The following is a 25,350-nucleotide window of genomic DNA, read 5'->3' as shown; positions in this document are numbered from 1 at the left end:
TTTGAAATAAGCACAGCCCTACATATAAAATATCATAAAAGTATTTGCATATACATAGTTACTGTGAAAGATTACACTCCACAGTTGAGCCAGACAGACCCTGGAGTTTATAGGTGCAAACTGCAGCAATGGAAATCTTAAGAAATACCCTTTATAAATGTATGGCTTTTTGAGCCCTGGACCAAGCTGTCAAGGCAGGTTGTGGAATTGCTATTGGTGCTATTTGAGGATGGATTTGTCAGGGCTCTATCAAGGATGATATACATAGAGCTAAATAGTTTTTGCCATGAGGCAGCTCCTTTCCAGCACAAATTAGCCAAAGGTAAATGTGATGTGCATCAATACATACTAAGCACAAGGAATTAAACTCCTGCTTTAATGAGATCAACACACAGAAAATGTGCATCCAATAAAGAACCTTAAAAAACCCAGTCGCAAGAATGAGCATGGCCATGAAAAGGTAGAAAAATAAGGTAGAAAGCAAGAACTGTTCAGACAAATGTGTGAAGCATCTGAAGAGGAAATATATTTTTCTATGAGAACTGAATTGGTGTATTGCTTGAGTAATAATCATGTATTTGAAGTGCAAATGCAAATAATTCTTTTCAGCTTTTGACTTTTTTAGCTTAAATCATGGTCTCTTCTTCTATCAATTCACTTTTTACAAAGGACTTAGAAATGCTTGCAGCAAATTAGGAGCAGTTCAAATGACAGCTACCAATCTGTTGGCTGCAGGTGGAGAGCTGAGGAAGGTGTTTTAATAATATTAGCAATAACAGACAACGTTTTTAGAGACTTCTCTTGAGCTCCAGCTAGAGACAGAAGAAGCCAGACTTTACCTGTCTTTTCTCAAGCAACAAACACAGAAAATGTATTTTGTATTTGCTCAGTCATTACAGATCTGGCAGTGATGTCCTGTACTTGGGCTGTGGTCCACAGGTGAATGCCTCAACCTGTGCTGAGCCGCAGAAGCACTGACCTGCAGCCCTGCAGCCCCACCAACCCTGAACAATGACATTTGGGTTGATAAGAAACCTTCTGAAGGTCTCTACAGGAAAAGAAGGGCTAGAATTCCACCTCTAAGGGATTCAAGGCAGTCTGTGCATATCTGCTGTATCCATGTGTCTATGTATTAGAGCTTATGTGTATCACAGAATCACAGAAACACAGATTCACAGAGTCAATGAAGTTGGAAAAGATCTCTGAGATTATTGGGTCCAGCCTGTGACTCAACACCACCATGCTGAGTAGACCTGAGTGCCTCATCCAGTTATTCCTTAAACACCTCCAGGATGGTGACTCCACCACCTCCTTGTCCAGCCTGTTCCAATGTTTCATCACCCTTTCTGTGAAGGAATTTGTTCTCGTTTCCAAACCAAATGTCCAACCTCAATGAGATCAACACACAGAAAAAGTGCATCCAATGAAGAACTTTAAATAAGCCAGTCTAGGAAAGAGTCTATTTTACCACCCAAACCCCACAACAAAATCTCAGGTGCTAAAGCCTAAAATGTCAGTCTTTTTCAGAGTTGGATAAAACCTTCCAGAGACTAATACAGCTCATCCCAAACATCTACTAAGCAATTTTCCAAATAGCTCTGGGCTTTCCTATTTCTCTCTATTGCTTGCAAAGGAAATTGAGATTGAGGGGGGAACATCTGGGACACGGATTGGGTGCTACAAACCCTGATGCTGGTACTGAGGCTGGCTGGGCTGCTTCGTGCATCCTTTCTGCTGGGTGAGAGAAGGCCCAAAGGACTGGCTCAGAGATAATCTCCCCTCATGTGTTTGAGGAAAGGACAGTCCCAGTCCAGTGGCCTCTCCCTAACCATCACCACTTCAGGACACAGTTGCAGGATGAGGCTGCATGGGGCAAGTGCAGCAGATTATCTCAGGAAGGCTTTAGTCTTCTACTCAAATTCCAGGAAAGATTCTTCTTGGGTGAAATTTCTTTCCTATTGAAATGAAAAAATCCCACCTACTGCAGCAGGAAATAGACTTGTCAGGAAACGTACCATGTTATGGGGAAATCAACTTTACAAATATACAAATATGGCAAATTTCTAAACCCATTCATACGAATTATTTGTGTTAGATGCCCATCCAAATAAGTAATCTTAAACATTTTAAAATCTTGTAATTTCTTTAGACCGTGGTTTTTTCTTTTGGTTTGGTTGCTTTTTTTGAGTTTTTTTTTTTGTTTTGTTTTGTTTTGGTTTTTTTTTTTTTTTTTTTTGTTATTCCCATTTTCCTCTGTAAAAGTCAAAACCAGAAATTTTATAATTAAGAACAAGGTACTTCCAAGCCCTTAAAGATCTGGGGAATGAGTGGAGAAAGGAACTGATGTTACATCTAAACAGCAGATTCACTGAATTTTTAAGGCATGGAGGGGTGGGGATTTATGTCATGAGGTCTCTTTTCTCTAAAGGGTTGTTCTTTTGCTTCTCATCCAGAGAGGAGGTGATGGTGCAACATGAGATTCATATGGGATTTGCTTTACTGCTGCGTCAAAATGACAAACCCATAGTCTGAGTCACTGTTGAAATGTTTCTGTCACATTTGCAATCAGAAAGTCCATTGCTTGAAGCAAAGGTTAGAATACTGTGATACCTCATGTTCAGGTAAACTAGTGACAGCCTGTACTTTGGCTCTCACATTTGTCTTCTGAGATTTGAAAGAAAAAATTTGTCATCTGAACTAGGACTTTTTTTGCAATTTTCCATGACTCTGCTGCTAATATAATACTGTGACATCTCAAATTTACTGAAAGATGATCACCAATCATTATTTCAACAACTACCATCTGAAAGAGGTTAGATGGCTTCCATCTGAAATGCTAATAACTGCCTGGAGTCTTGTCTGCTATTGCCTTGATTCCTCTTCCCATTTTAACAACTCTGGGGAAGGAATAAAGAGAAATTTTAACAGAATTCTGCACTGAAAGTGCTATCTCTGCCATCCATCTTGAGCTCATAAAACAGGCATGGGGCTACTGCTGGATGCAGGCAGCCTCTTGGATCTTAAAGCTTTTGTATCTCTTTACTACATCTCTACCAGCAGTGTGGTTACTGGCAGAGTGGCAGCAATACTGCAATGTGTGGTAGGACACTCAGTGAAATTAATCTTCTCTAAAGTGTCAGCCACAATCAGCTGTTCCCACAAATATCCTCTGGACTCCATTGTCTGCCTTACAAATGACAGGAAATATTTCTCACATCTACTGTGAACCCAGATTTCTAGAAACACCTAGACTTTACAGTACAAAAAGCATAATTACACTATAATTATATTGTAGGTGTTTTTTTAATCATAAGATTTCCACTAATCCATATAATGAAGTTCTTCATGGACTAGCCAAAAATAATTGCAATGTAAAATGGTGTAATTGGTACACCTGCATTTAAAAATACACAGTCAGGACCTCAGCTGAGTTAAATCATTATCTCCCTGATGATATCAATCTGGTTCCTGTGCATTAAAAAGCAGATCATGGGAGCAATAATATCTCAATTATGAAGTTAACCTTCTGGTTATATTAATTAGTGATGATTAGGCATGGGAAACCATAATTATGTGAAGTACATAACACCCCTTTGAAATCGCATATGAATCTAAACACAAAAGGCAGATGTGAGCATCTAACCAGGGCTAGAACAACTGAAACTGAATTGTATGACCCTCTATCTGTGTCTGAAACACAGCCAGTCATGACAGCTCTGCTGATGTTAAATTTGTAGAAGAAATTGCAAGTTTTATCTGTCCCAGAAGAGAAATGCAAGGTAGAACAGTCTCATATTCTGATTTCACATGCAGGTTATAAAATTCTGACTAAAAAAAGACAAATAATACATTTAGGCCCAATTCAGTTAATAAACTAGGAAGCTCTGAAACTAAAGAAGCACCTTTGCATTAACTCACAACATTTATCCATTTACCTGGGATATGAACAGCTAAAAATCAGCCTCCCTTGCTCTTGTTTGCAGGAGATCCTGGCAGCCAGAGAATTATTTGCAGGAGAAATTCCTGAAGACTTTCTCATGAATGACTGCACAAATGCAGTGGAGACACTGTACTGAGAAAACTTCCAAGGCTGCTCTCTGAGGAAACTGTGGTTGGGAAGAGGGAGTCAAAGAAAACAGGATTTTCCACCACTGTCCTCATGCCTAACTGAAGATTGAAATTTTTCACCTTCAAGGATAAAGAAAAGCCAATCTGAGCTAACACTCTTCCTCCAGTAGAGCAGAGATGTGCTTTATCCCAGCAGACCATTCCCTCACAGCAGGACTAAAGTAAATAATTATGGTGGAGGTCACTCACTCTAAATTTAGAAAAATATTAAACATTCCACTTTTCTATAGGCTTCTGTCACCTACTGAAACCTACAGAAGCTCTGCACTGCAAGAGGAATTGTGGATCTAAATATCCAGGCTCATTCAGATGGCAGCATCCTGCCACCCTTGCAGGGAAAAGGACAAGCCCAGAATATCACAAAATTTCCATTAAAATTGATCCTTTGAAAAGTGAATGCTCGAAAAAAACTGCATATTTTTGACCAAACAAATGTACTTTAAATGGATGGTTTGCAAATGTCAGGTTGAAGTGTTCCAAAGTTGGGAGCTGCCAGAATTAATGCTGCCTGCGTACTCTGCATTTACTTGCAGGGTCTTTGTCACTGTTATTGCCTGGTTTTATTTTTTTTAATCTAAGTAACTTGACTTTGAAAGTTTGACTTGCAAATCTGGCATTTGCAGTTCAGGGAAACCCCACCTTGCACACCTTTTGTTCTACATTCACTCAATTACTATTTGATGTGCTGTTTGCTTTCTGCTGTGCCAGGAGCAAGGGACACTGGTACAGCATGGGCCAGGGTGATTTATTGACCCACAGAATCAACAGTCTGGGGGTCTTCACTGTTTCTGCTCTGGGCTGTCAGATCAGTCCATGACAGCCAGTACAGCAGAAAACCCTGCCCAGTAAGGGCCCAGGTGAGTGAGGTCCTGGGGGTATTCTGGGCAGAGCAAAGTCTCATTAGGTGGCAGTGTCCCTTAAGGGACTAAAGGCACATGGTACTTTGCAGATTGTAACCCAGTTAGACTTTGGTAAGACATTCTGCCTGTCTTTTCCTCCACTAAACTGTAAAAGTGTGGTCTAATATTTATAACCAGCAGTTCCCAAGCATTGCAACCTGTTCTGTAATGATATTTTCAATTCAGTCTGAGACTCCTGAATGAAATTTCTGAAGAAGTTACATAAAGGCTTTCTTTTTCAACCTGAGTTGCATTCAATATAATATTATAGAAACAATCCTTCCAAACATCTCACTTCAAGAGAGGTTGTTTTTTCTTTTCCTTTTGCTCTTGGCAGTGGCTGTGACAAGAATGACAGAGCAAAACACAACAGAAAGTTATAAATGTTACTTTTCCTAAGACAGCAAACAGAGTCATGGACTACTGAGGTGAGAAACTGAGGCACTCTGCTTTCAGACACTCTGACCTGTGTCTCACCCTGGGGCTGCAGAGAAGGTTTAAAGTGAGGAGCTTCTTTGGGAGTGACAAGTCTGGGACCTGTCAAGAAAAGAGAATCTCTCCAACCATCTGAAAAGAGACACCGACAGAGGAATGCACAATTTGGGAAGGTGCTTTTCATCACCGCAGGGTTTTTCACCTTTACTTTCACAAGCAAGGCAGTGCCTTTTAGTTCCTCCTTTGATATGCACCTCCTGACACACAAAGAAAAGGTTGCCAAAATCTGATAACAAGCATGACCCCCACTTCACTTCATGCCTTTCTCCATTCTTTGTTTCCTAAACCTACCCCCCAGCACAGGTCAGAATCCATCCGTCACAACCTGGCACATTCTCTGCTGGCTTTCTTCCCTTTCCCCATCTCAGCACCTTCTTTCCATCAACGCCTCTGGCAACACAGAGCCATGCACAACATCTGAAGAGCTGGCACAGGGCAGTCCATGTCAGGGGCCATTGCCACAGTACAGACAACTGAATTTGAGGCTTTGGCACAGCCTTGTTTATCACTATTAATGAGGCTGAACCAAACGTGCAATTCCTTGGGGTCTTTCGCCTCATTCCTCTCTTTCCCTTCTGGAATCTTGACCAATCCCTTCATTCCACTCCTTTCTACCTCAAGTAGCTATTCCAGAGATTTTGAGAGCAGGACTGATGAGGCCACGGCTCTGCCCTTCTGTTTAGTGACACTGATGCATTATTAGGGTCTAGATTAAACAGAAGGTTGGGACTGCGGATGCATACGCCCATGGGAGTTTTCTTAGACGAAGATAAGAAAATATGGTCTTTTGGGAGATTGAGGTTTTAAGGAAAGTATAAGACTCTTTTTCAAACCCAGACTCTGGCTTGTGACTTTGCATATTTAGTTGACTCTTACCATAAGACAGTACTTGGTTTGAGGACTAGAAGCATGAACGGCACTTAAGACATTGGCTGTAAAAATGCAGAACTCTGGCTACAGGGAAGATTCTCTGCCATCTGAAAACAAGCATGAAAACGTTTAGTTCTGGGCTGCCACCACTGAGATTTTGCACAGAGTCATCACTGGGGTTCAGACTCATGGTATGGCAAACTTAGGTGTGAGGGCACCAAACAACACTGCCTCCAGAGCTGAGCTGGGCACCTCCCCTCTGCCTTTCCAATGCAACTTCCCAGCAAACTCATCAACCACATGGATGCACTGGAAGTGCTTGGAACCAAACAGTACCAGAAAGCAATTGATTGAAAGCAATTCTTCTGCCTAAAGAGCTAAGGAGGGTATTATATTTGTTCTTCTTCCACAACTTCCCCTGTCTGGGTGCAACACAGAGGAAATCTGTGCAGCTGATCTGGGTTTTCACAAACCAGGGGATTATGTGCCACAGATCCTGACAGGCCTCTGTGCTCACATCCTGGCAAACACCACAACTGTAATCTCCTCTCTGAGATAAAGTCCATCAATCTTATTCTTACACCAACCTCTCCCACTCTGCCCTTCAGGCAGAGCTTGAAGAAAAGCCTTTCTTGGGAAGGATGTTAAAATCTGCCCTTCCTTGGTACCCTCCTGTTTAACTTACTTCTTTGGCTGGCCTCCCATCAAAGTTGGGTCAACACATACCCACTTTGTCTGCTGAGCTGACTAGTTTTCAATAACAATTTCTCCTTCATTCTGTAACAGAGATCAATAGAACTGCCCCTCTCTCATGTTGGCTGAGATTCCAGGAATGTAATTTCCTTTTTATTGTTGCTACTGTTTTATTTTGTTTCCATTTTTCTTTCTTTTTTTCCCCTTTTTTTTCCTTTTTTTTTTTTTTTTTTTTTTTTTTTTTTTTGCCAAGGCACAGATCAATTTAGAAAGATGAAAATTACTTAGACTTTCACTCAAAGTAAAATCTACACTTTATAACCCAGGATGTAATTTACAATTCTGTCATTAAACTCTGTTAATCCTATTATTATGAAGATAAATAATTACCCATAGCGAAGAAAGGGATTCCCAACAGAGTAGAATTATATTTTCCATCAGTAATGAAAAATATCCCTGCCGCAGTGACACTGGAAATACAGATAGTGAGCACTCCCAGGAGTCCCAGGAAAGGTTTGCTACGCAGGCAGTCCTTCATGGAGCTCGAGAGGGTAGCAGTCAGGAGAATCAGCATCAGGCTCACCAAAATCTTGCCCCTGGCCAAGAGACTGGTCTGGTGGAAGTCCTTCCAGAGGCTAAAGGATGCTAGTGAGTAGAGCTGCAGATCCTGGTGATCCAGCTGCATCTTGTGCATCAGTTTACAGAATTCGCTCTCCCACTTCTCCCCAATGAGGTCCTGGGTGGCAGAGCCATACGTTTGGAGGTAGTAAGTGATTTGGATGGCTCTGGCTGATTTGACTCTCTGGTCCTTGCTGTTTGGCACTTCCATTACCCCTCCAAGCTGGTGGCCAATGAAACTGCTCCTTCCATCCTGGGAGAGAAAGTAGAAAAGATGAGGGTGTGGTTATCATGCTTGTGACGTGATGCAGAGATAAACTCTGTCTCCTCTCACAGACGTGCCAAGAGCTCTGCTCAGACACCACTGCACTTAACAGGAGCCTTGCCATTCACCTCACTGGGCTTTGGGATCTGTCCCTGCTCCCTGCCACAACTCCGTCTCACTCATTAGAGGCTCATTTGCATTTCTGTGCTGCAGTTGAGTGACTGCTCAGATATTCATTGCAGTCTCAGGGATACCCAGGACCAAAATGTTGCATGCAACCTCCTCACCCCATGGGAGAGGATAACCTTCCACTTTTAACTGATGGACAATGACAAATCTCCAATTACAACAAAAAGTTTGAGAAGAAGAATAATTTCTGGATGATTTGTGATTTCTTGACACTTTGGAAATGATTTTTAGAAGTTGGAAATGTACAGAAAATGAATCCTGATTCCTCAGAATATAGACAGCTCCACAAAGTTTAATAGCTATTCTGTCTCCAGAAAAATATAATTAAAATCAGACTTTTTGAATTGTTAATTTGAGATGTCATGGATTTATATTAGTGGCACAGAGAAAATGATCTACCTTAAACCTAAATTTAACCAGGATTTGGTTTTTTTATACATTTCAAGAGTATAAACCTTACTCTGGTCTCACTTATTTTAGTAAATGCTATGACATACAAAACTCCATGACAGTCAGTAAAGGGCACATCAAGTCCACTCAGCCTCTGCCTGTTAACCAGACCTGTTTTTTTTTCTGTAAAGTTATTTGGCTGCATTTAAATATTTGTTTCACATTTTTTTTTCTTTTATTGTTGGAAGGATTTAATAAGAAAGGTCATGTAAGAAAGGTCCTCTGTCTGTAGCCACTGGTTGTAGGATAATTGTATGTGCTCCTCCCAAGACAGGGGAAGCCTCTGTTGATTTAGAAAACAAATCCAGTTGCAAACTGAGGAATAAGACTCAATGATAAAGTTGTCCCAGCACAAGTAATCTCCTTGAGCAGAAATTCTAAATCGAGGGATTGTCTTTTGCACACCAAATAATATTTTGCTTTCTTTCCAACATAAATTATAAGTTTTTAGATTTTTTTGTCTTGTATTTAATATAAACATAAAATAATCAAGGCATTGATGTCTAAACTACTTTGCAGCAGTGTTATCTCATATGAGATAACATCCTTTGCCCAGGCACACTACTGGAATGAGCTGAAAGCTTGAATTTGGAAGAGGGTCTGCCTTCCACAAACACACACAAGGAAGCAGTCGTCTGCAAAAGGCCAGAACCATGTGGGGGAGACACTTTAACATGTACTGCATCCAGCATTACCCATTTCTAGAAGCACCTGTGCTGCATGCAGGTGCATTATCTGAAATTGCCAGACCTGCTCATAGCAATGATCCCCATCCTAAGGAAAAATCAGCAAAATGAGGCTTTATAAAATTTAGATGTCTTCCAGCATGTTGACTCATAGAGAAAATAAATATCAGAAATTGGGAGACTGTTTAAAATGTTTTATGTACTCACCTTGACTTCAATCAGGTATGTAAAGGAGGTAATCCTCCCACTGAGAAATTTCTCCCTATGCCTATTTTCATGGCAGGAGCTCACACTGTTCCCGGCTTTGCCTGCCAGAGCCCAGGGAACGTGACAAAGTGCTTTTCAGAAGTTCATTTTTTTCCCTATTCCCAGTTGTTATTCCCACCAAAATAGTGCTTCTGGCAAGGGTATCCTGGCATGAGCTGACACAAAAGGTGAACCGCAGCCTAGTGCCAGCTTCCCAAATCACCTGGAGCCTCATTGCAAATGTCACATAAGCAGAGACAGCTATCACAGAGGGGCAGCTGCTGCAGTTCGGACTCCAAAAAATCCTCATCCCCAGCATTTCATGCTCCAGTCCTGTTTGGATTTTTTATTTCTGTTCTTTCTAAGGAGAGGTCACACCTAACACTCAAACACTCACAAAAAGTGCATTTCCAAGCTGGTAATTAAGGCTTGAGCAATGCAGTCCTGGCTCACATTGGATGCAACTTTGCAGCTAAAAATCCCCACTTGGCACCGCTTGGACATTTTGGAGAGAAATTTCCCATTTCCTCAGTGTCTGGGCAGAGCTGACATTCAGAGGCTTGCAGGAGCTGCAGGATTCTGTAGCAGCACAGCTCCCAGCCCAGGCAGAGCACTGTAATTCAGATTTCATTGATTCACTATGCAGCAGGCACAGCAAGGTTATGGGAAACTTTGTGATGACCATCTGCCTTCCCCTGCGAAGGGTGCAGCGAGCGACGGCAACATTTCAAAGGAGGCAGCAGAGCAGGCACAAATAAGTCATGTTCTGCTGTATCTCCTGTGAACCAGCAGATAACAGCTATTTTTTACACTGATGTACAATAGGGCACCCAGCTCGTATGTCAGCAAAACAGAGAGCAAGCTTTCAGATGGAATCGAGGAAATCACAGGCACTGGATTGCTGTGAGGACATTTTGTCTGTTCCCTTCTTTCTGGAGGCAAACTGTTTCCTACCTAAGCAAGGGTTTTGCCTTTCCTCCAGTTAAACACGAACATGGCACCACAGCCCCTTGGAAAATGGGGCTTTTCCCTCATAATAGGAGAACAACAGAATCAAAGAACAGCTTGGATTGGAAGGGACCTTAAAAACCATCTCTTTCCAAGTCTCCTGCCAGGGGCAGGGACACCTTCCACTAGTCCAGATTGCTACAGACCCTGTCCAACCTGTCCTTGAACAAGTCCAGGGTCAGGGCAGCCACAGCTTTTCTGCTGCGGTTACAATCTTAGAGAGGAAAGCAGAAGGAATGTGGGGGAGAACAGTCTTTTGTTCACCCCATTTTATGGACGACAACTGATGTGTCGGAAAATGGAGATCCAGTGCTGCTAACATGAATTTCAGCACCTCCCAGAGTCCAAGACAGGGACCTACCTGTTCTTGGAGTCTCGTGGGAGCTTCAGAGGAGTTATTCACTGCCCCAAGTTCTCTGTTGTCCTCCAGGACCAACTGAGTGAAAGAACAAGGCATGAAGGGCTAAACTCCTGAACCAAGCCTAAGGTCTGGGAAACAAAATGTGCCCACAATGACTTGTGTAAGTGATGCCTGAAGAGCCAGGCAGGTTTTGAATAAGACTCCACATAGTTCTTCATGAAAAAGGTGCTTTCTGCTAATTAGTGAGTCCTTCCTGGCGTATGCCTACACGCTGCTATTTTTAATTTGATAGCATATTTTGATGTTTCAGACTACAGACCCCTTACACTTTTACCTACATCTGCTGCTACTCTTTGATACTATATACAGAAAAACAAACCCCCAAAATAAGTACCAATAATAATTATTGGTTGTACATCATTTTAAACCCATGTATCTACAACAGAAGATGCTAATTGACTTTAGCAAGGTCACTTGCATGGCTGGAATCTTCTTTCAAATTCCCAGGCTGTGTCTATGTGTCTTTCTCTTTTTCAATTTTTTAAAAATATTTGGTGAAGTCGTTACAGTGTCTGTTCTTCCAGATTCTGATGGCAGGTAATTCTCTCCAGACCTGAGCATCTTTAAAGGTGCAATGAAATATAGATCACCTGCTGGGGCATATGATATTTCATCTAGAACAGGGGGCAAGCAAAATTCTTTGCTTCAATAGACATTATTAAATTGTTTTTTGTGTTCTCCCTTCTCTTTTTCGAGTTGCCTCAAAGCCATTTGATATATTTAGGCACTGAAAGGGAGGAGAATGAGAACTAAGATGCCAGACATGAACAGCTTCACCTCCTTTCCCCCAGCACGATGGACTTTGCCACCTGTGTCGATGCAGACCTGGCCCTGCTTGTGGTTGAAAATCCAAACCCCTTGTTTGTTCAGAAGTAAGATTCACTAATTTTGAATGAATGGGTACAGAACAAACCCCTGTGATGTTTCAGGCTGGAAACTTATCTGTAAATGATGCTTGGACCCTTAATTTCCTAAGCAGATATGTAAGTGGCATGGGAAGTTTGACTTGCTCCAGAGCTGAGGGCCTCTCAGTTTAAAGGAAACTGGCTGCTCCTACTGAGCTAAATATCTTCTGCTAGTGATAATAGTAGTAGGCACAGATCCTCTCAGCACGCAGCCCAGAGGGACACTAGAAATACTCCCTCCCTACTAAAATTACCTGGGGCCTTTTTTTTGTTTCCTTGATATTCTCGGCGCAGCTGCTGCAGGCCCAGCTCCCGCTGAGGGCTCTGTGTGGTCACTGCGGCACCAGCCCTCGGCAGGGCCTCGCCCTCGGCTGGGGGTTTTCTTTGTCCAAAATCACTCCAAGTCAGGAAGAAAGGGGCTGTAGTCAGTGCAGAGAATGGCAGGGAGGGCCAACTGTGGGTGTTGGCACTGAGTGATGGGGTTTAGTGGTGGTTCTGGCAGTGGCAACTCAGTGGTTGGAATTGGTGATCTTAGAGGTCTTTTTGAACACAAATTATTCCATCATTCATCTCTGCTCCGAATGGCATCAGCCTCCTCTGGCTTTCCTCTCACAGGAAAAAGGGAGGGTTTGAGCTATTTTTGAGAGGACGTGGCTTCTACCTCCTTAGCACCTTGCTCAGCAGAGGTTGGGCTGGTGAGGGTTTTAAAACTCTTTTCAGATCTCTGGCAATGAGGAAAGGAGACCTTGTTCCCTACTGCTTGATCACTCTCATTCAAGTACACCTACAGGACCTTAGCCAGCAAACTTATCTCTATTTTTATTTTTCTTTAACTGCTTCCTTTCATCAGCTGGAGTGATAGATCATTATCAAGCTGCATTATAGAAATGCTAGGATAAAGCATGCCATCCTGCTTGCATGCTATTTTATCTTAAAAGCTTAAACTGTTTGACAGAGGGCAACCAGGAATGTCTGCTGAAATACATTGTGTGATAAACATCCTAATGAAATCAATGCAGTTGTTTCTCCCTCTGATAAGGACATTCTTACTCTACTGTAGGTCACAGAAAGTATTATACAGAAGTTAGGATAAAGTAAGTTGCTTTTCAGCCAGCTGCCAGTTTTCAAGGTAAAAAAGTAATAAAAAATTTAAATCCCATTTCATTTAGGGTTTAACATATTGCGCTTCTCATGTTCCTTTCACCCTCACTGTAAAACTTTGGAGGAAGGTTTTTTTCTCCTCAATCAAACTGATTTTTCTCTTTCAGTCCCTAGTACAGTTATGCATGGAGACCTTGTACCAGTCGATCCCTGTAACACAGCCACCCATTACCAAAAATTCTTGCAACATTCCTTTCGAGAGCACAGCACATAATGCTGATTCATGTCAGCATTTCCCCATGTTTTTATGTAGCAGTTTTCCTGCCCTTGCAGCTGTGTAGGTGCTCCTGCTCTGTTTGCTGTGCAGCTGTTCTGTAGGGATGAAGGATGGAGGGAGCAGGTGAACACTGAGGGCAGCACATTTGAGGTAGAGCTGCACCTTGTCTGGTTGGGAACAGGGACAGAGCCATGGCCTAGGGATCTGCACTGTTCACACACCACAAACAAATTGTATGAAAGTGGCTATGAGAAGTTATCCAGGAAAGAATTGTCTAACTCTCTGTTGCAATAAAGGAGAATTCATTTATTTCAGGCTACCCAGCAATGATGAGGCTCAGCTCACCAGCTGGCCAAGTAAATTTGGTTTATAGTCACTGTGCAGAGTCAGGCACATCTAAAGGATGATCTGCTCCATCCTGAGGTACAGGTCAGAAGCAGATTTGCTCTCTGCAGTTGCCTGTCTCTCCCCTTAAAGCAGAGGCATGAGATTACTTGAGACTTGACCCCAGATTTTATCATGCTAAAAACTGCCTGACCTGTTTTGTCATTCCTGGCTCACACCGGTCCCTTCTCAGACGTGTCCTGCTGGTTAACAAACTCAGAGCCCTTAGCCCCTTCCCAGGGAAATCATGGGATTCTAGGGTGATTTTTAATTGAGAGAGAAGAACACAGAGCACTCAAAAGGGAGCCAGAACCATCTGGCACCTCTTTCTGATGACTCTGGGCCTGTACCCCTACCCTCAACAGCTTTCGGTTTCCAGTTTTTAATAAAAGAAGCAAGAACAGATGAAAAGTGTTTCAAGAGACATATATTGTAGTGTTAATAACAGAGAATAAGAGAAATGTCCCTAGAAGTAAATCAAAATATGGAAAAATTCATAAGGGTGCAATAGCAAAATGTGACAGCCATTAGAGAGCTTTTCTCTTTGGAGGAGCTTCTGGCAGTGCACAGGCTGTTTCTGAGTGGTGCTCCTCACCTTGTTCCTTCAGTGTCACCCTGTCAGGTTTCCTAAGAATCATAGTGTGGTTAGGGCTGCAAGGGACCTTTGAAGGTCACCTGGTCTAAGCCCCTGAAATGAGCAGGAACATCTTCATCTAGGTCAGGTTGCTCAGCCACGTCCAACCCGGACCTGAATGTTTCCAGGGATGGGGCATCCACCATGCCCTTTGGACAAGCTGTCCCTGTGTCCTATTACCCTCAACAGGCATCTCTGTCAAGGCAAGGGAAGGACAGAAGGGAAGGAAAAAGGGCTCTGACTTCACCTTCTGCTTCCCTTGCACATCCCTCTGGGAAGAAAATACAAGATAAGCTCTCTCCCTCCTACACCAGCTTCACTCCACTTCTCTCCTAAACTACATTTCATCTTTACAACCTCTGCAACCCCCCTTCATTCTTAGTCCTATCTTATAGCTCTTTGTTGCTCAACTGATCCCTTCACCACAAAGTCAGATTCCCATTCAGTCCATCTCAGATCCCATCCCAGTTCCTTTTGGAAAAGAGGAATAGATTAAGTGCCCAGCAGAGCTTTGTCCCCAGCTGTCCTGAACAGCACCCATGCACCCAAGGACACAGTGGTGTCCTTGAAGCTGATGAGCAATACCCACGTGGGCTGTGATCATTCATCTCCCTAGGTGGGAAGGGTGCTGGAAGATGGGAGGGTCACAGACAGCACAAAGAGAACTGCAGGCACTGGGGGATAATTTTGGGCTGCAGCTGGTGTCTCTGCCTTTTTCTTCTCTGCCCTCCATCAGGAGCAGGACACAGGCACAGCAGTGAAACAGCTTTGGCACGGACTGTTCAGGCAGGTGAGCTGGTGTCAGCACCCCAGTCCCACGAGATGGGTGCAGGAGTGAAAGGCACAGCTTTCTTTGGATGCCCAGCAGGTTGGGGACACTGGGATGGCTTGCTCAGGAGGAAGGTGGGTGACTCAGAAAGGCTTGTAGGTGACACAAGTTCACCTTTCACAGAAGATCCGTGTCAGCAGGACCTATGAAATCGTAGGTTACCCTGGGTGTGCAAATCTACCAGGTCAGGTATTAAAACATGACTGTCCTCTTGTTTCCAGCAGGCACAGAGCTCCTGCTCCCCCCTCACCACTCACTGACCTTGGAGTTTGTGCTCTGTCCTGCCCAGGATCACAAGCCCTCAAGGCAGAACCTTGGGATCAGCCTCTGCTTTTCACAGCCTGTCCCTGCTAGTGGAGGAACCACAGGGCAAAGGTATGGCTGCATCTGGCCCCTAAATCCTCCAGGATGAAGGATGGTGATAAAAGTAGTCAGTGCAGATCAGAAATTTTGCAAGGAGAGGCCAGGTGGGGGAAATCCAAGCTCCTGCATTGCCTGGTAGAGAGCTGTGACTCTCCACCTATGCAAACTGAGAAAACATTTAAGCCTCTGCCAGTTGCTAAGCCATGAAAACTGCCCAGGTACAATTAAAAAAAGAAAAATATCCTAGTCTCTGTGGTCTTGCCCACAGCTACACTTCATCCCAAAGGATTTTGTTTGTGCCAAGGAGAAACACAGGAATGAATCATTGACAGCAATGCCTTGAGGGAATTGCATAAAACACCAATATTTGGATATATACAGTTAAACACTCTCACTGACATATGCAGGAATGTGTCTGGAGAATGCATTTACTGTCTCTCATATTTGGCAGTCTCTATGAATCTATATCATGAGTAATTTTAATCAATGAATACTCTATATTAATTCTAATTTCCTCCAAAGCTTAAGCTCAATATTAAAAATGTTCAAAGGAAAGGAAGAAAACTGCAACGAGTGTTAAAAAAATAAGAAGTGTTTTTTCAGTGCAGACCACTGGTCCATCTAGCCCAATTTTCACTGTCTGTCCATTTCTAAACTATGGTGCACCAAGACAGTGTCTTCTATGACACAGACGGAAGATGCCTTTTGGGAGTCTCAGAGTATTGTAGATTTTCCAGCTCTTCAACAAAATAAAGGAATTAAATGAGCTGCTTGGAAGGAGGAGGAAGAATAGAACTGTTCAATTTTTTAAATAGATAAACTCTTCTCATAAATGCAGTGATCTGAATTATATTAGCAACAAAAAGTAAGTGGATGAATGAATGAATTAAAGCTATCATTGTACCCCAGTGAAATTCAACAGTTTTGTTATCTCAAGAGGGTCTTGCATTTCTCCAAATGGAGTAAACAGGACAACATTCGACCCAGATTCTTTCTATTTCTTGGGAATATTTAATCTTAAGATTTCTTGAGGTCCATGGAGATATAGGTTAAACAAGATCCTAATTACTAAAATTAAAAATACAGCAGAATACACCAGAAATATAGAAAGTCTTTTTTCTTGTTTTCTTTCTATATCAACAAAAGTAAAATACATAAAACTGCTTGAAGAACTTCATCCCATACTCCATATCCCAAGCTAAAGAGATTTGGGGGTATGAGAATGGGATCCAGTGACTGTCCCTAACAGGAGATTCTGAAGAGAGGATACAGATTTTCACTGACATATTTGTGGGTCCTCTTGCTTTGTGAGCATCCCCCTGTGTGCCTCTTCTAATTGTTTTCCTTACACCACTTGAAGTCTAATACACATAAGAAATAGGAAGGAAACCTGCCAGAAAGTGAAAGGGATTGGATTTGCCTGGTTTTATTACTTCATTTAAAGGAAATGTTAAAAAACAAACAGCAGAGAATAAAAAAGTGAGCAGTAAAGCAGATCCACAGGAATCATTTAAGCTTTTAAAATCTGAAGTTTCAATAATGACACAGAAAAGGGTGCTTTTTTCTTTTTAAATTATGTTTTATGTTGGCAAACATCTCTTTAATTTTATCTGTCTCCGCTCATCCTCTTTTCTCCAGGGACCAGCAGCCAAAGTACTGAAACACTGCAAAAATGTTCTATCAAAGGCAGGAAGAAAAGAAGTAACTGAGAATCAGACAGAGCCAAGTGTGATGTGGCAAGATTTTGAGGCTAGAATGGTTTTGAGGTTAATTTACAGGTAGCTGGATTAGCTAAACCCAGCCTTTGAATACAAGATTCTGCTGTGCTCTTATCCCAGTCCTAGCAGGGACTTCTACTCTCACAATGCTCAGTAAGATATAACAAGGCACTGCACAAAGGAGTTACAGTTGAGGACACTTAACACTTCTAGCTGAAAATTCCTCTTTTCTTAGAGATAATTAATCAGTTTCCCCTCTTTTTTTTATTATTCTCAAATTTGGCATTGTGCAGCAATTTCTCTGCCCTGAAGCATCCCTCCCTTCTCTCCAGCACACACTGGGTTTTAATGAGTTTGGCCATTTGTTAGCTGGAGAGAGCCAAAAAAATGTCTACTTTCAGATGCTTTCCTTTTTTATTCTTTTTTAATTTTTTTTCGTGGTGCTGGATGAGGATCTGGGCAGGGGAAGTGGGAATGAGGCATTTAAGTAGGTCTGTGTTTATGCATTAAAATCTAACTAAAGCTGGGGTTCTGCTAACTCCCACCCAAGGTACTTTTGAATTCAGTACATTCATAGAGATTTTTGACACCCACATTTGAATATCAGCAGGTAGCTTTTATATTTTTAAATTCTATCTCAATTTTATCTCAATTCTATCTCAATCTATATCTCTATCACCTTGTAATGTGTTCCCTTCATGGTAAAATTTTATGTTCTCAATAGTCTATAGAGATGAATGTGGTGTCATGTGCAATCCTCTAACAGGTCTTTAATTCTTATCCCAGTTAAAAAAGGAAAGCCCATGGTGTCATGGCATGGAATTCCACATCATGCCATGGCATCAATGTGGAATTGTTCAAAAACATGCAGGTGTGATGTCTGGGGACATGTTTTAGTGATGGACTTGGCAGTGTTGGGTTAATTGTTGGACTTGATGTTCTTTCCAACCTAAATAATTCTATGACTCTCCACTTTGGGCTTCCCATTGCCTCTCATCACTGCAGAGCTCTTACACTGGAAGTTCACTGACACTAGGAGGGTTGGATTTCTGTATTTTCTCAGTCTCTGTGGGAGAGGGTGTGTTGCACTGTATCAGCACAGGGCACATTGCAGTGATATACCAGTGTTACACAACAGCGTGAGACAATCAGGAAATTTTACATCATCCCAAACCCTTCACCTAGACATTGCAGGGGGTGCCACTGGACAAGGTCTGCATGCCTGGAAAATTATCTCAGTGCAGCCTCTGTGCTGTGGAGGGCTGGGATGACACAAAGAAAGTCCAGCAGATGCTGAGGTTTCGGTTCAGACCATAATCATTGGTCACCAGTGAGGTTCTGGCAGGGCCCAGGACCCTGCTGTGCAAACACACAGCTGGAGAAGCTGCCCATGCTCCACAGCTCCTCCCATTCTGGTGCTGGACTTTCTTTAGCAGCTGTATTTCTCAGTGTGAGCTGTGATGCTGCCAAAGGAGAGGTCCCTTCCTCTCTGTCCTAAGCTTGCATCTCATCCCTGCCAAGCTTGGGAGCAGCTGCTCATGTGGTGTGTGGTGAAATGGATTGGAGAAATAATCCAGGTTTATGCAAACTGAACAGGAGGGGGAAAAGAAAAAGAAAATAAATGGAAAATCAAAGATTTAATCCCCTCATCTCCTCCTTGCTGCCATCTGGCAGAAGCTTTCTTTAATTTTCTCTGCTCAAACCCCCCCAGTCTGGTGGTGATATCAGCTGTGCTGCACCTGAAGGTGGCTGTATTTCACAGCTGAGTATTTGTCCTTACTCTGGATACACAATCCCTATTGTCTTCAAGGAGAGTTTCTGATTTGGATGTGCCTCTTCAGCCAGAACAAAACATGAGAAGCCACAATGAAGGCTCTGAGGTCCTGAGCCAGGCTGCCTAACCAAGGCACCAGGTTGGGAATGTCAGGACTACTGTGAAAATGTCAGGACTACTTCACTGGCTGCTACAGGAAAACAGGGCACCTCTGGAGGGCAACTTTTATCTTGAATGGACTGAATCTCATTTTTAGGGATTTTAGTCCTCCTAAAGCCTACAATGCCGCAAAGCCTAGTTTATGTACCTTCATAAAATGCTTGAAGTTAGGTAATGTGTGTTCCTAGATGTATAAATTAATGTAGTGCAGCTGTTAAGAATGAGCTCAAGATACAAAGGGAGATTAATATCTAATTACTGTGTATAAGCACTTCTGGAGAAATGTAGAAATTCTCTGTAAATAATATTAGTATTAACAACCACCTTCTCCACTTATTTCAGATGTTTCCTTGCAATACATCAAAGCTTTTCTCCCCAAATACAGTTTACAATTACTGTAATGCCTTAAGTGTTAAAAAACAAAAAAGGTTTTTCAAAATTACCTGCTGCAAAGTGATTTTCCAAATAGACTATACTAATTTTATATTAGTATAGTCTATTTGGAAAGGTTTTGGTTCTGGCAGAACAGGAAGGATTGGACTTTCAATTCTAAAACAAAAATGTTGCAGATGGTGGGACCTTGTGGTATCTAGCCACCTTTGGATTTCAAGCAAATATTTAGGGAAAAATTCTGATAGTGTAAGCCAAAGAGTAATCAGATGGTAAAGCACTTCCAGATGATGGAATTTCAGCATTTGTCTTCTGAGCACTCTGCAAAATCTCTGTCTCCCTGCTGCAATAAACTGCCAATATCTGGCAATCTATTTTGGATGAGGATGGCATTTAATTCCAGTTCCTTCAGTGAGAGCTAATTCCTTATTCAGATTAATGTATTTTAGTTCTTTTGCAACTGTCTAATAATAATTTCCAAAAAGAGTTTTCAAAGCCCTGTCAGAGATTTGGAGTGAGAAAAAGTTGCAATGGACTTGAGAAGGAGCCTGGATTTTCCCTGTGAAATTATTCTGGTAGGTTTTTTCTCATGTCAATGTAAACACAGATTATCCCCTAGGATTTTTGGAAAATCTTCATCTGACATGAACCCCTTCTGTTAAGATCTCTAGATTCAGCATATCCTCATCCTTACAGAAATTTCATGGAACTTTTTTATTGGGTGATTTGAAATAAAAATATATGGCATTCATTCATCTCACCTAATTTTAACCATCTGAAAGTTGATGCATAATATGAACATTATTTCTCTGGTCCATAATGTCTTTGAATTGTGAATTTCTCTTGTCCTAATGTAGATGTTTAGAGAAACTGAAATTAATTACTCCTGTAGGTTCACCTTTCTATCCTCTGGTTGCACACTGGGCTCACTTTAGCTCAGATGCTGAATAGGAAAGGGCTCATATTAGAGGAAACAGACGTGTTGCTATCATGACTCTCGGCATGAGCACCCACAAATTGCTCCATCACAGACCCTCATTGGAAGGGTCCCAGCCTGACTCTGAAGACCAGACCAGGTCCCATTCAATGCAGCAAAGGCCCTGATGTTGTGGACAAAGAGGAAAAAAAAATGGCCTGACCCCACAATTCTTTTCACAAACATCACCAGCCATTTCCTAGACAATCGTTCTGCAATCATGCTCCAGTTGGACAAGAAATAGGATATGATCCAGCTGAATATTTCATACCTACCCTGTTCAGCTAAGTTTTAGGACTGTCTGCTACCATAATTTTCCCCTGGCACAACCAGAATACAATTAAGAAATGACAAAATTCAACAGGGAGAAAATTAAGCCAATTTGTGACATTAGGGGTATGAGGATTTTCAAATTTGAAGTGCTGGGGAACAATCAAACAATGCACAACATGGTAAAAGGACTTTTACAAATCATCCAAACCCAAAGCAAATCACCCATCAAAATCCACAGTCAGCACAAACTCCAGAAGAGGATTTGTTTCATTCTAGAAAGGAACAAAACAAAAGGAACAAAGAGAAGCAAAATTCCACCAAGGCTTCCCTGACAATTTCACACATCCTCTGCAGCCTCCAAAGCACTGTTCAAGCTCTACACAGGGAACTGTGTGTGTCCTGCTGAGTTGATCTGCAAGAAGGTGAAGGAGGAAGGAGAACATCGAGTACTGACATGTCCCTGCTTGCAAAGCAATGCCGGAGTCAGAGGTAAAAGTGCCTTTTCTCTGGGGGCTGCAAAACTCCAACTTCAACATCAACTTTGTCTTTGACCTTGGTCGTGTCATTTAAGTGCTGCACCCTCACTTTGCAGCTAACATGAATCAGTTCCAAGGGAGGACCCTATGTTGCCCTTTAGGCACCAGAATGCAAGCAAAGCTCTTCAGAATATGGTATTATTTTCTGCTCAGTTTTCTAACTGCTCTAGATCTCTGTGTAAATTCCGTGACTCAGCTGCTGCTGACATGTCCTCCTTGCTTAATATTATCTGTGAACTTCACTCCTGTGCAATTCAATTCCATTTCCTGATAATTAATAGAGATGTTAGATGAGACCAGACCTAACACAAATTCTCCAGATACCCTGCAAGATACCTTCCATAAACTTGTTACATTATCATTTATCATGATTCCTCGTTTACAATCTTTCAACCAGTATCCAACCCACATGACTGATTTCCCATCCAAGCCAATCTGAATTAATTTCTCTATTAGGGTTTCCTCATAATCCTGCACAGGCCAGGGAATGGGTTAGACTGACCTTATAAACCTTTTATGTGTTTAACCTCTTGATGTTACATGGAAGAGTCTCATAAAACTCCAACAGCTCTGAATTTCTCCAGCGGCACCACAGCTCTCCTTTATGATAGGAAAAATCAATGTAAAGGAGAAGTCACAGCAAAATATGAATTCTTGAATGCATAGCCCTGCACCAAAACCACCATCCCACACCCCAAACTGCTCCTTTACCAAACATCTGGAATGCTGTCCTTTGTGTTTGCTGTATCCTCATGGAAGAGGTTGTGGGAAAAGCCAATTTAAATTGTTTAGGCATGAACCAGAGATTTTTGAGCTTCATCCTGGGCTATTCCCTGTCCTGGTTATCTTTTCTTTAGCTGCTCTAAAGGAAATGAAAACACGTCCCATTCTGCCTTATTTTTCTTTGTTATTTTTACTATTTTAAAATGTAATAGGGTTTTCCACAATGGAAGTATCAGAATAGCTTCTAGAGGAGCTTTGTTCAGATCTGTTAAGTAGTGACAAATGACCTGTTTTAACTTGCCTTTTGAGGTGAATGTTGTGATGAAAAAACCATGGATCATATGCAATTACAGCATTTGACATTTATATGAAACAAATTTCCCTTCAAGGATGTCCTCCTTCTCCCACTTCCAAAATCTGACAATTAAGGCAAGAAGATGGCAAAAGTTGTAAGGATACAGGCTTTCTTCTTTTAGAAGTATATAAAAAAAAAAAAAAAAGCCACCCTTTTCTTTAAAATTGAATTCTCAAAACCAAAAATGAAATGCTTTATGAGACCAGGGGAGCTCTTAAGCTTGTCAAGCTTGTGAAATTTATTTTAGGGCATATACCTAAAGCCTAATGCTTGTGCTAATCTTGAAGCCTGGGGATAGAAAAGAGTGGAGAGACATTTGTAAATCTTCAGAAACGTTCGCATTTCTCTGCGGGTGTCCCAAATTTCTATGCCATTTGCAATGACAAATCTGTTGTGCACCAACTGGGTGACCAGTATTTTCTACATGCAGCTGGGAAATCAGCTGTGGACAGGAAAACTAAGGTCAGTTAACAAAGAAACACCACTGTAAGAATATTTGTTACCAGAATATTCCAGGCATTCCCAAAGAGAAGTGGGTTTGTCATCTGGATGCAAAAGTTTACATGATGAAATCTCTTTTGGGGGATGTTTTGTGCTTATCTGTGAATAAAACCTCACTCAAAGAGTCAACAACATGAACAAACCAAACTGTGAATTTAGGGGAAAAGTGCACATGAATATTTCCATGTTGCATCTACTCGGCACGGAATTTATTAATGTATTTGTTTAATGTATTAAAATCTGCACTAAGAAATCATCCTGGAAAATGATTAGGGAAAAAGTGATTTATATTTAAGTCACAGATTCTGTCAAAGAGATGGAATTGCATAATGAAATACTGCTAACAACATCTTTCTTCTTAATGAACCGCACAATTTTTTACAAATTAGACTGGCTTGGAAAAGTGGAAACCAGGATTACTTGTCCCATCAATACAGTGCCTTGGTCTTCAGTGCAAAACTGCATTAATGAGAGCCAGAGCACCCTCCTGGTGGGTAAATTTGTGTGCAGGGGCACTGGGCTGTGTCCTCAGCCAGCTGGGTGACTTTATTTTGCTGTGATTTTCCTTCCCTAAAGTTTGAATATAGGAAAAAAAATCCTTTTAAAGTGACTTTGGTTTTTTTCTTCCTTTATTTTCTAGTCTAAAGTGTAATGTGAGAGAAAAATATTTTTGGAATAATTTTGAAACTACCTTGAAGACCCTTTTAATACAAAAAAAAAAAGGAACATTTTGTTAGGGGCATGTCAAAATGAAACTGTGGGAACCTGTCCTTATCCTTCCATCCTTCAAAAGGAAATTAGGTGCAGGATGGACATTGTTTCAAAGATGCTTTTGCTTTCAAGAGTACTGTAACTTCAGATAGAAAAAGATGCAGCTGAAGATTTTTGGGCCACCCAGGTCATGCATAATTTAGTCCAGGTAATTCAGCATTTATAACAGAAGTACCAAAACCCTCCATGGCCACCTTTAGGAAGATGTTAACATGTGTGCAAAAATGCATCATGCATGTGGCAAGAATAACCCCTGCCCATCAGGCTGACAACACCCTTGTGGCACTGGTGGAAACAATCACACAAAGTGTAAGAGAAGCTTTTCTTTCTTGTTTCAGTGCCAAACTTGGGCACGAGGGTTCAGTGCCCCAGAACCAGCCCTGTAGGTGGTGTTTATCCTTACATGTTGTGAGAGATACATGCCAGGTGTTTGGGCTTCCCTGAGGAAGTATTTAATGGGGCCTCCCACCATTAGCACAAAGAAATAACTGTGGCAGGCTGGAGGTAGATCTTTAATCCTCTTTTCTTGCACTGCCTTGCATTGGGGGTCTCAGTGGTGTCTGTTGCCTTCAAAGGTGTGGGGCAGGAAGACAGGACTGCCCTTTACCTTCTCAGATGCCCTCAGCACAGACAAGCAGGCTTTAGGGCTTGTGTAATTTCTAAAGAAGAATTGGTCTGCAAGACACCAAAATATTTGCCATCATATGTACTCAGGAAAAGTTACACACATGTATTGACAACTAATTTTTTAGCTGTAGATCATTATCAGGCCAAAACTTTCTGCAAATTAGCCAGCTAGAGACATGCCAGTCTCACAACGCATGCTCACCCAGCAGTTCCATGTCTGTGATGTCAGTTTGCTGGCAAGAGTGGACTGGAGGAGGGTGTGTTTGATGGCAAAACATAAAACCAGGAGAAAAGCTGATCTGGCCAGCTCACAGATGCGAAGGCTGTCTGGTGTCTTGCAGAGCTGCTGCTGGGCATGCAGGAATGTTGTTGTGTAGGAATTGCCTACCAATGTATGAGTGGTGCTAAGGAGAAGAAAAAGAACCTCAGCAAAATTTCATACCAGAGCTGCCACCAAAAAAATTATTGCCAGTTTGCCCTTGAGCTGATCCCACAGTAAATCCTTTTAGATGGAAATCTTCCCGCTGCCACCAGCTCACCCTTGCTGGTGTCATCAGAGATCTCCAGCACTTCACCTTAAGCTCCTGCTCTCGAGTGGCCTGACCAGTGTAAAAGTGAGGCCAATTCACCCCCAGTGAGTCCAGGGCTAGGGCAATGACACGTGTCACTGCATGTCATCATCTCTACAGTGCTCAGGAGCTCGGTCACTGCTCTCTCCCTTTGTAGGATGCTTCACATCCTCACTTCCAAGAGCTTCCTTTACTGCCTCTTTCCCACATGAGCACCTCACCCCTTGGCAGGTAGGAAAACAGAGAACAGGACAAATGCAGTGAGAAAAAGAGGTATAAAAGACTTCATAGCTTGCTCCTTCAGCCTCACGTCGTCTTGCCCTCTCCTTTCCATCACTCAGGGTATCTGCTTTCCTACATTGTTGAAGAATTTCATTTGTGTTTAAAGCTGTTTAACAGCTCAAGTCCCAGCCACGTCTCACTGTTTGCACTGTGAAGGGGCAGTGGATGTGGGGCCTGCATAAATTAAAAGCTTTCAATACAAATGCGAGATCACGGTTTCCCCAACTCAATTCAC

The 25,350-nt window shown here is 42.0% G+C and overlaps 1 protein-coding gene across 2 annotated transcripts in view; it reads right to left on the bottom strand.

The window, feature by feature from the left end:
* Positions 1–25,350, bottom strand: part of PTCHD4 (patched domain containing 4) — an 80,378-nt gene that overhangs the window by 47,347 nt on the left and 7,681 nt on the right. For both annotated transcript variants that reach the window (XM_030236068.2, XM_018921471.3), the window contains exon 2: positions 7,476–7,956. In XM_030236068.2, coding sequence (XP_030091928.1) covers positions 7,476–7,956 — 481 coding nt within the window. The remainder of the gene's footprint in view (positions 1–7,475; positions 7,957–25,350) is intronic.

This window comes from Serinus canaria, chromosome 3 (genome assembly GCF_022539315.1).
Source record: "Serinus canaria isolate serCan28SL12 chromosome 3, serCan2020, whole genome shotgun sequence".
In the NCBI taxonomy this organism is placed as follows: domain Eukaryota; kingdom Metazoa; phylum Chordata; class Aves; order Passeriformes; family Fringillidae; genus Serinus; species Serinus canaria.
This window is presented reverse-complemented; position numbering and strand designations above follow the sequence as displayed.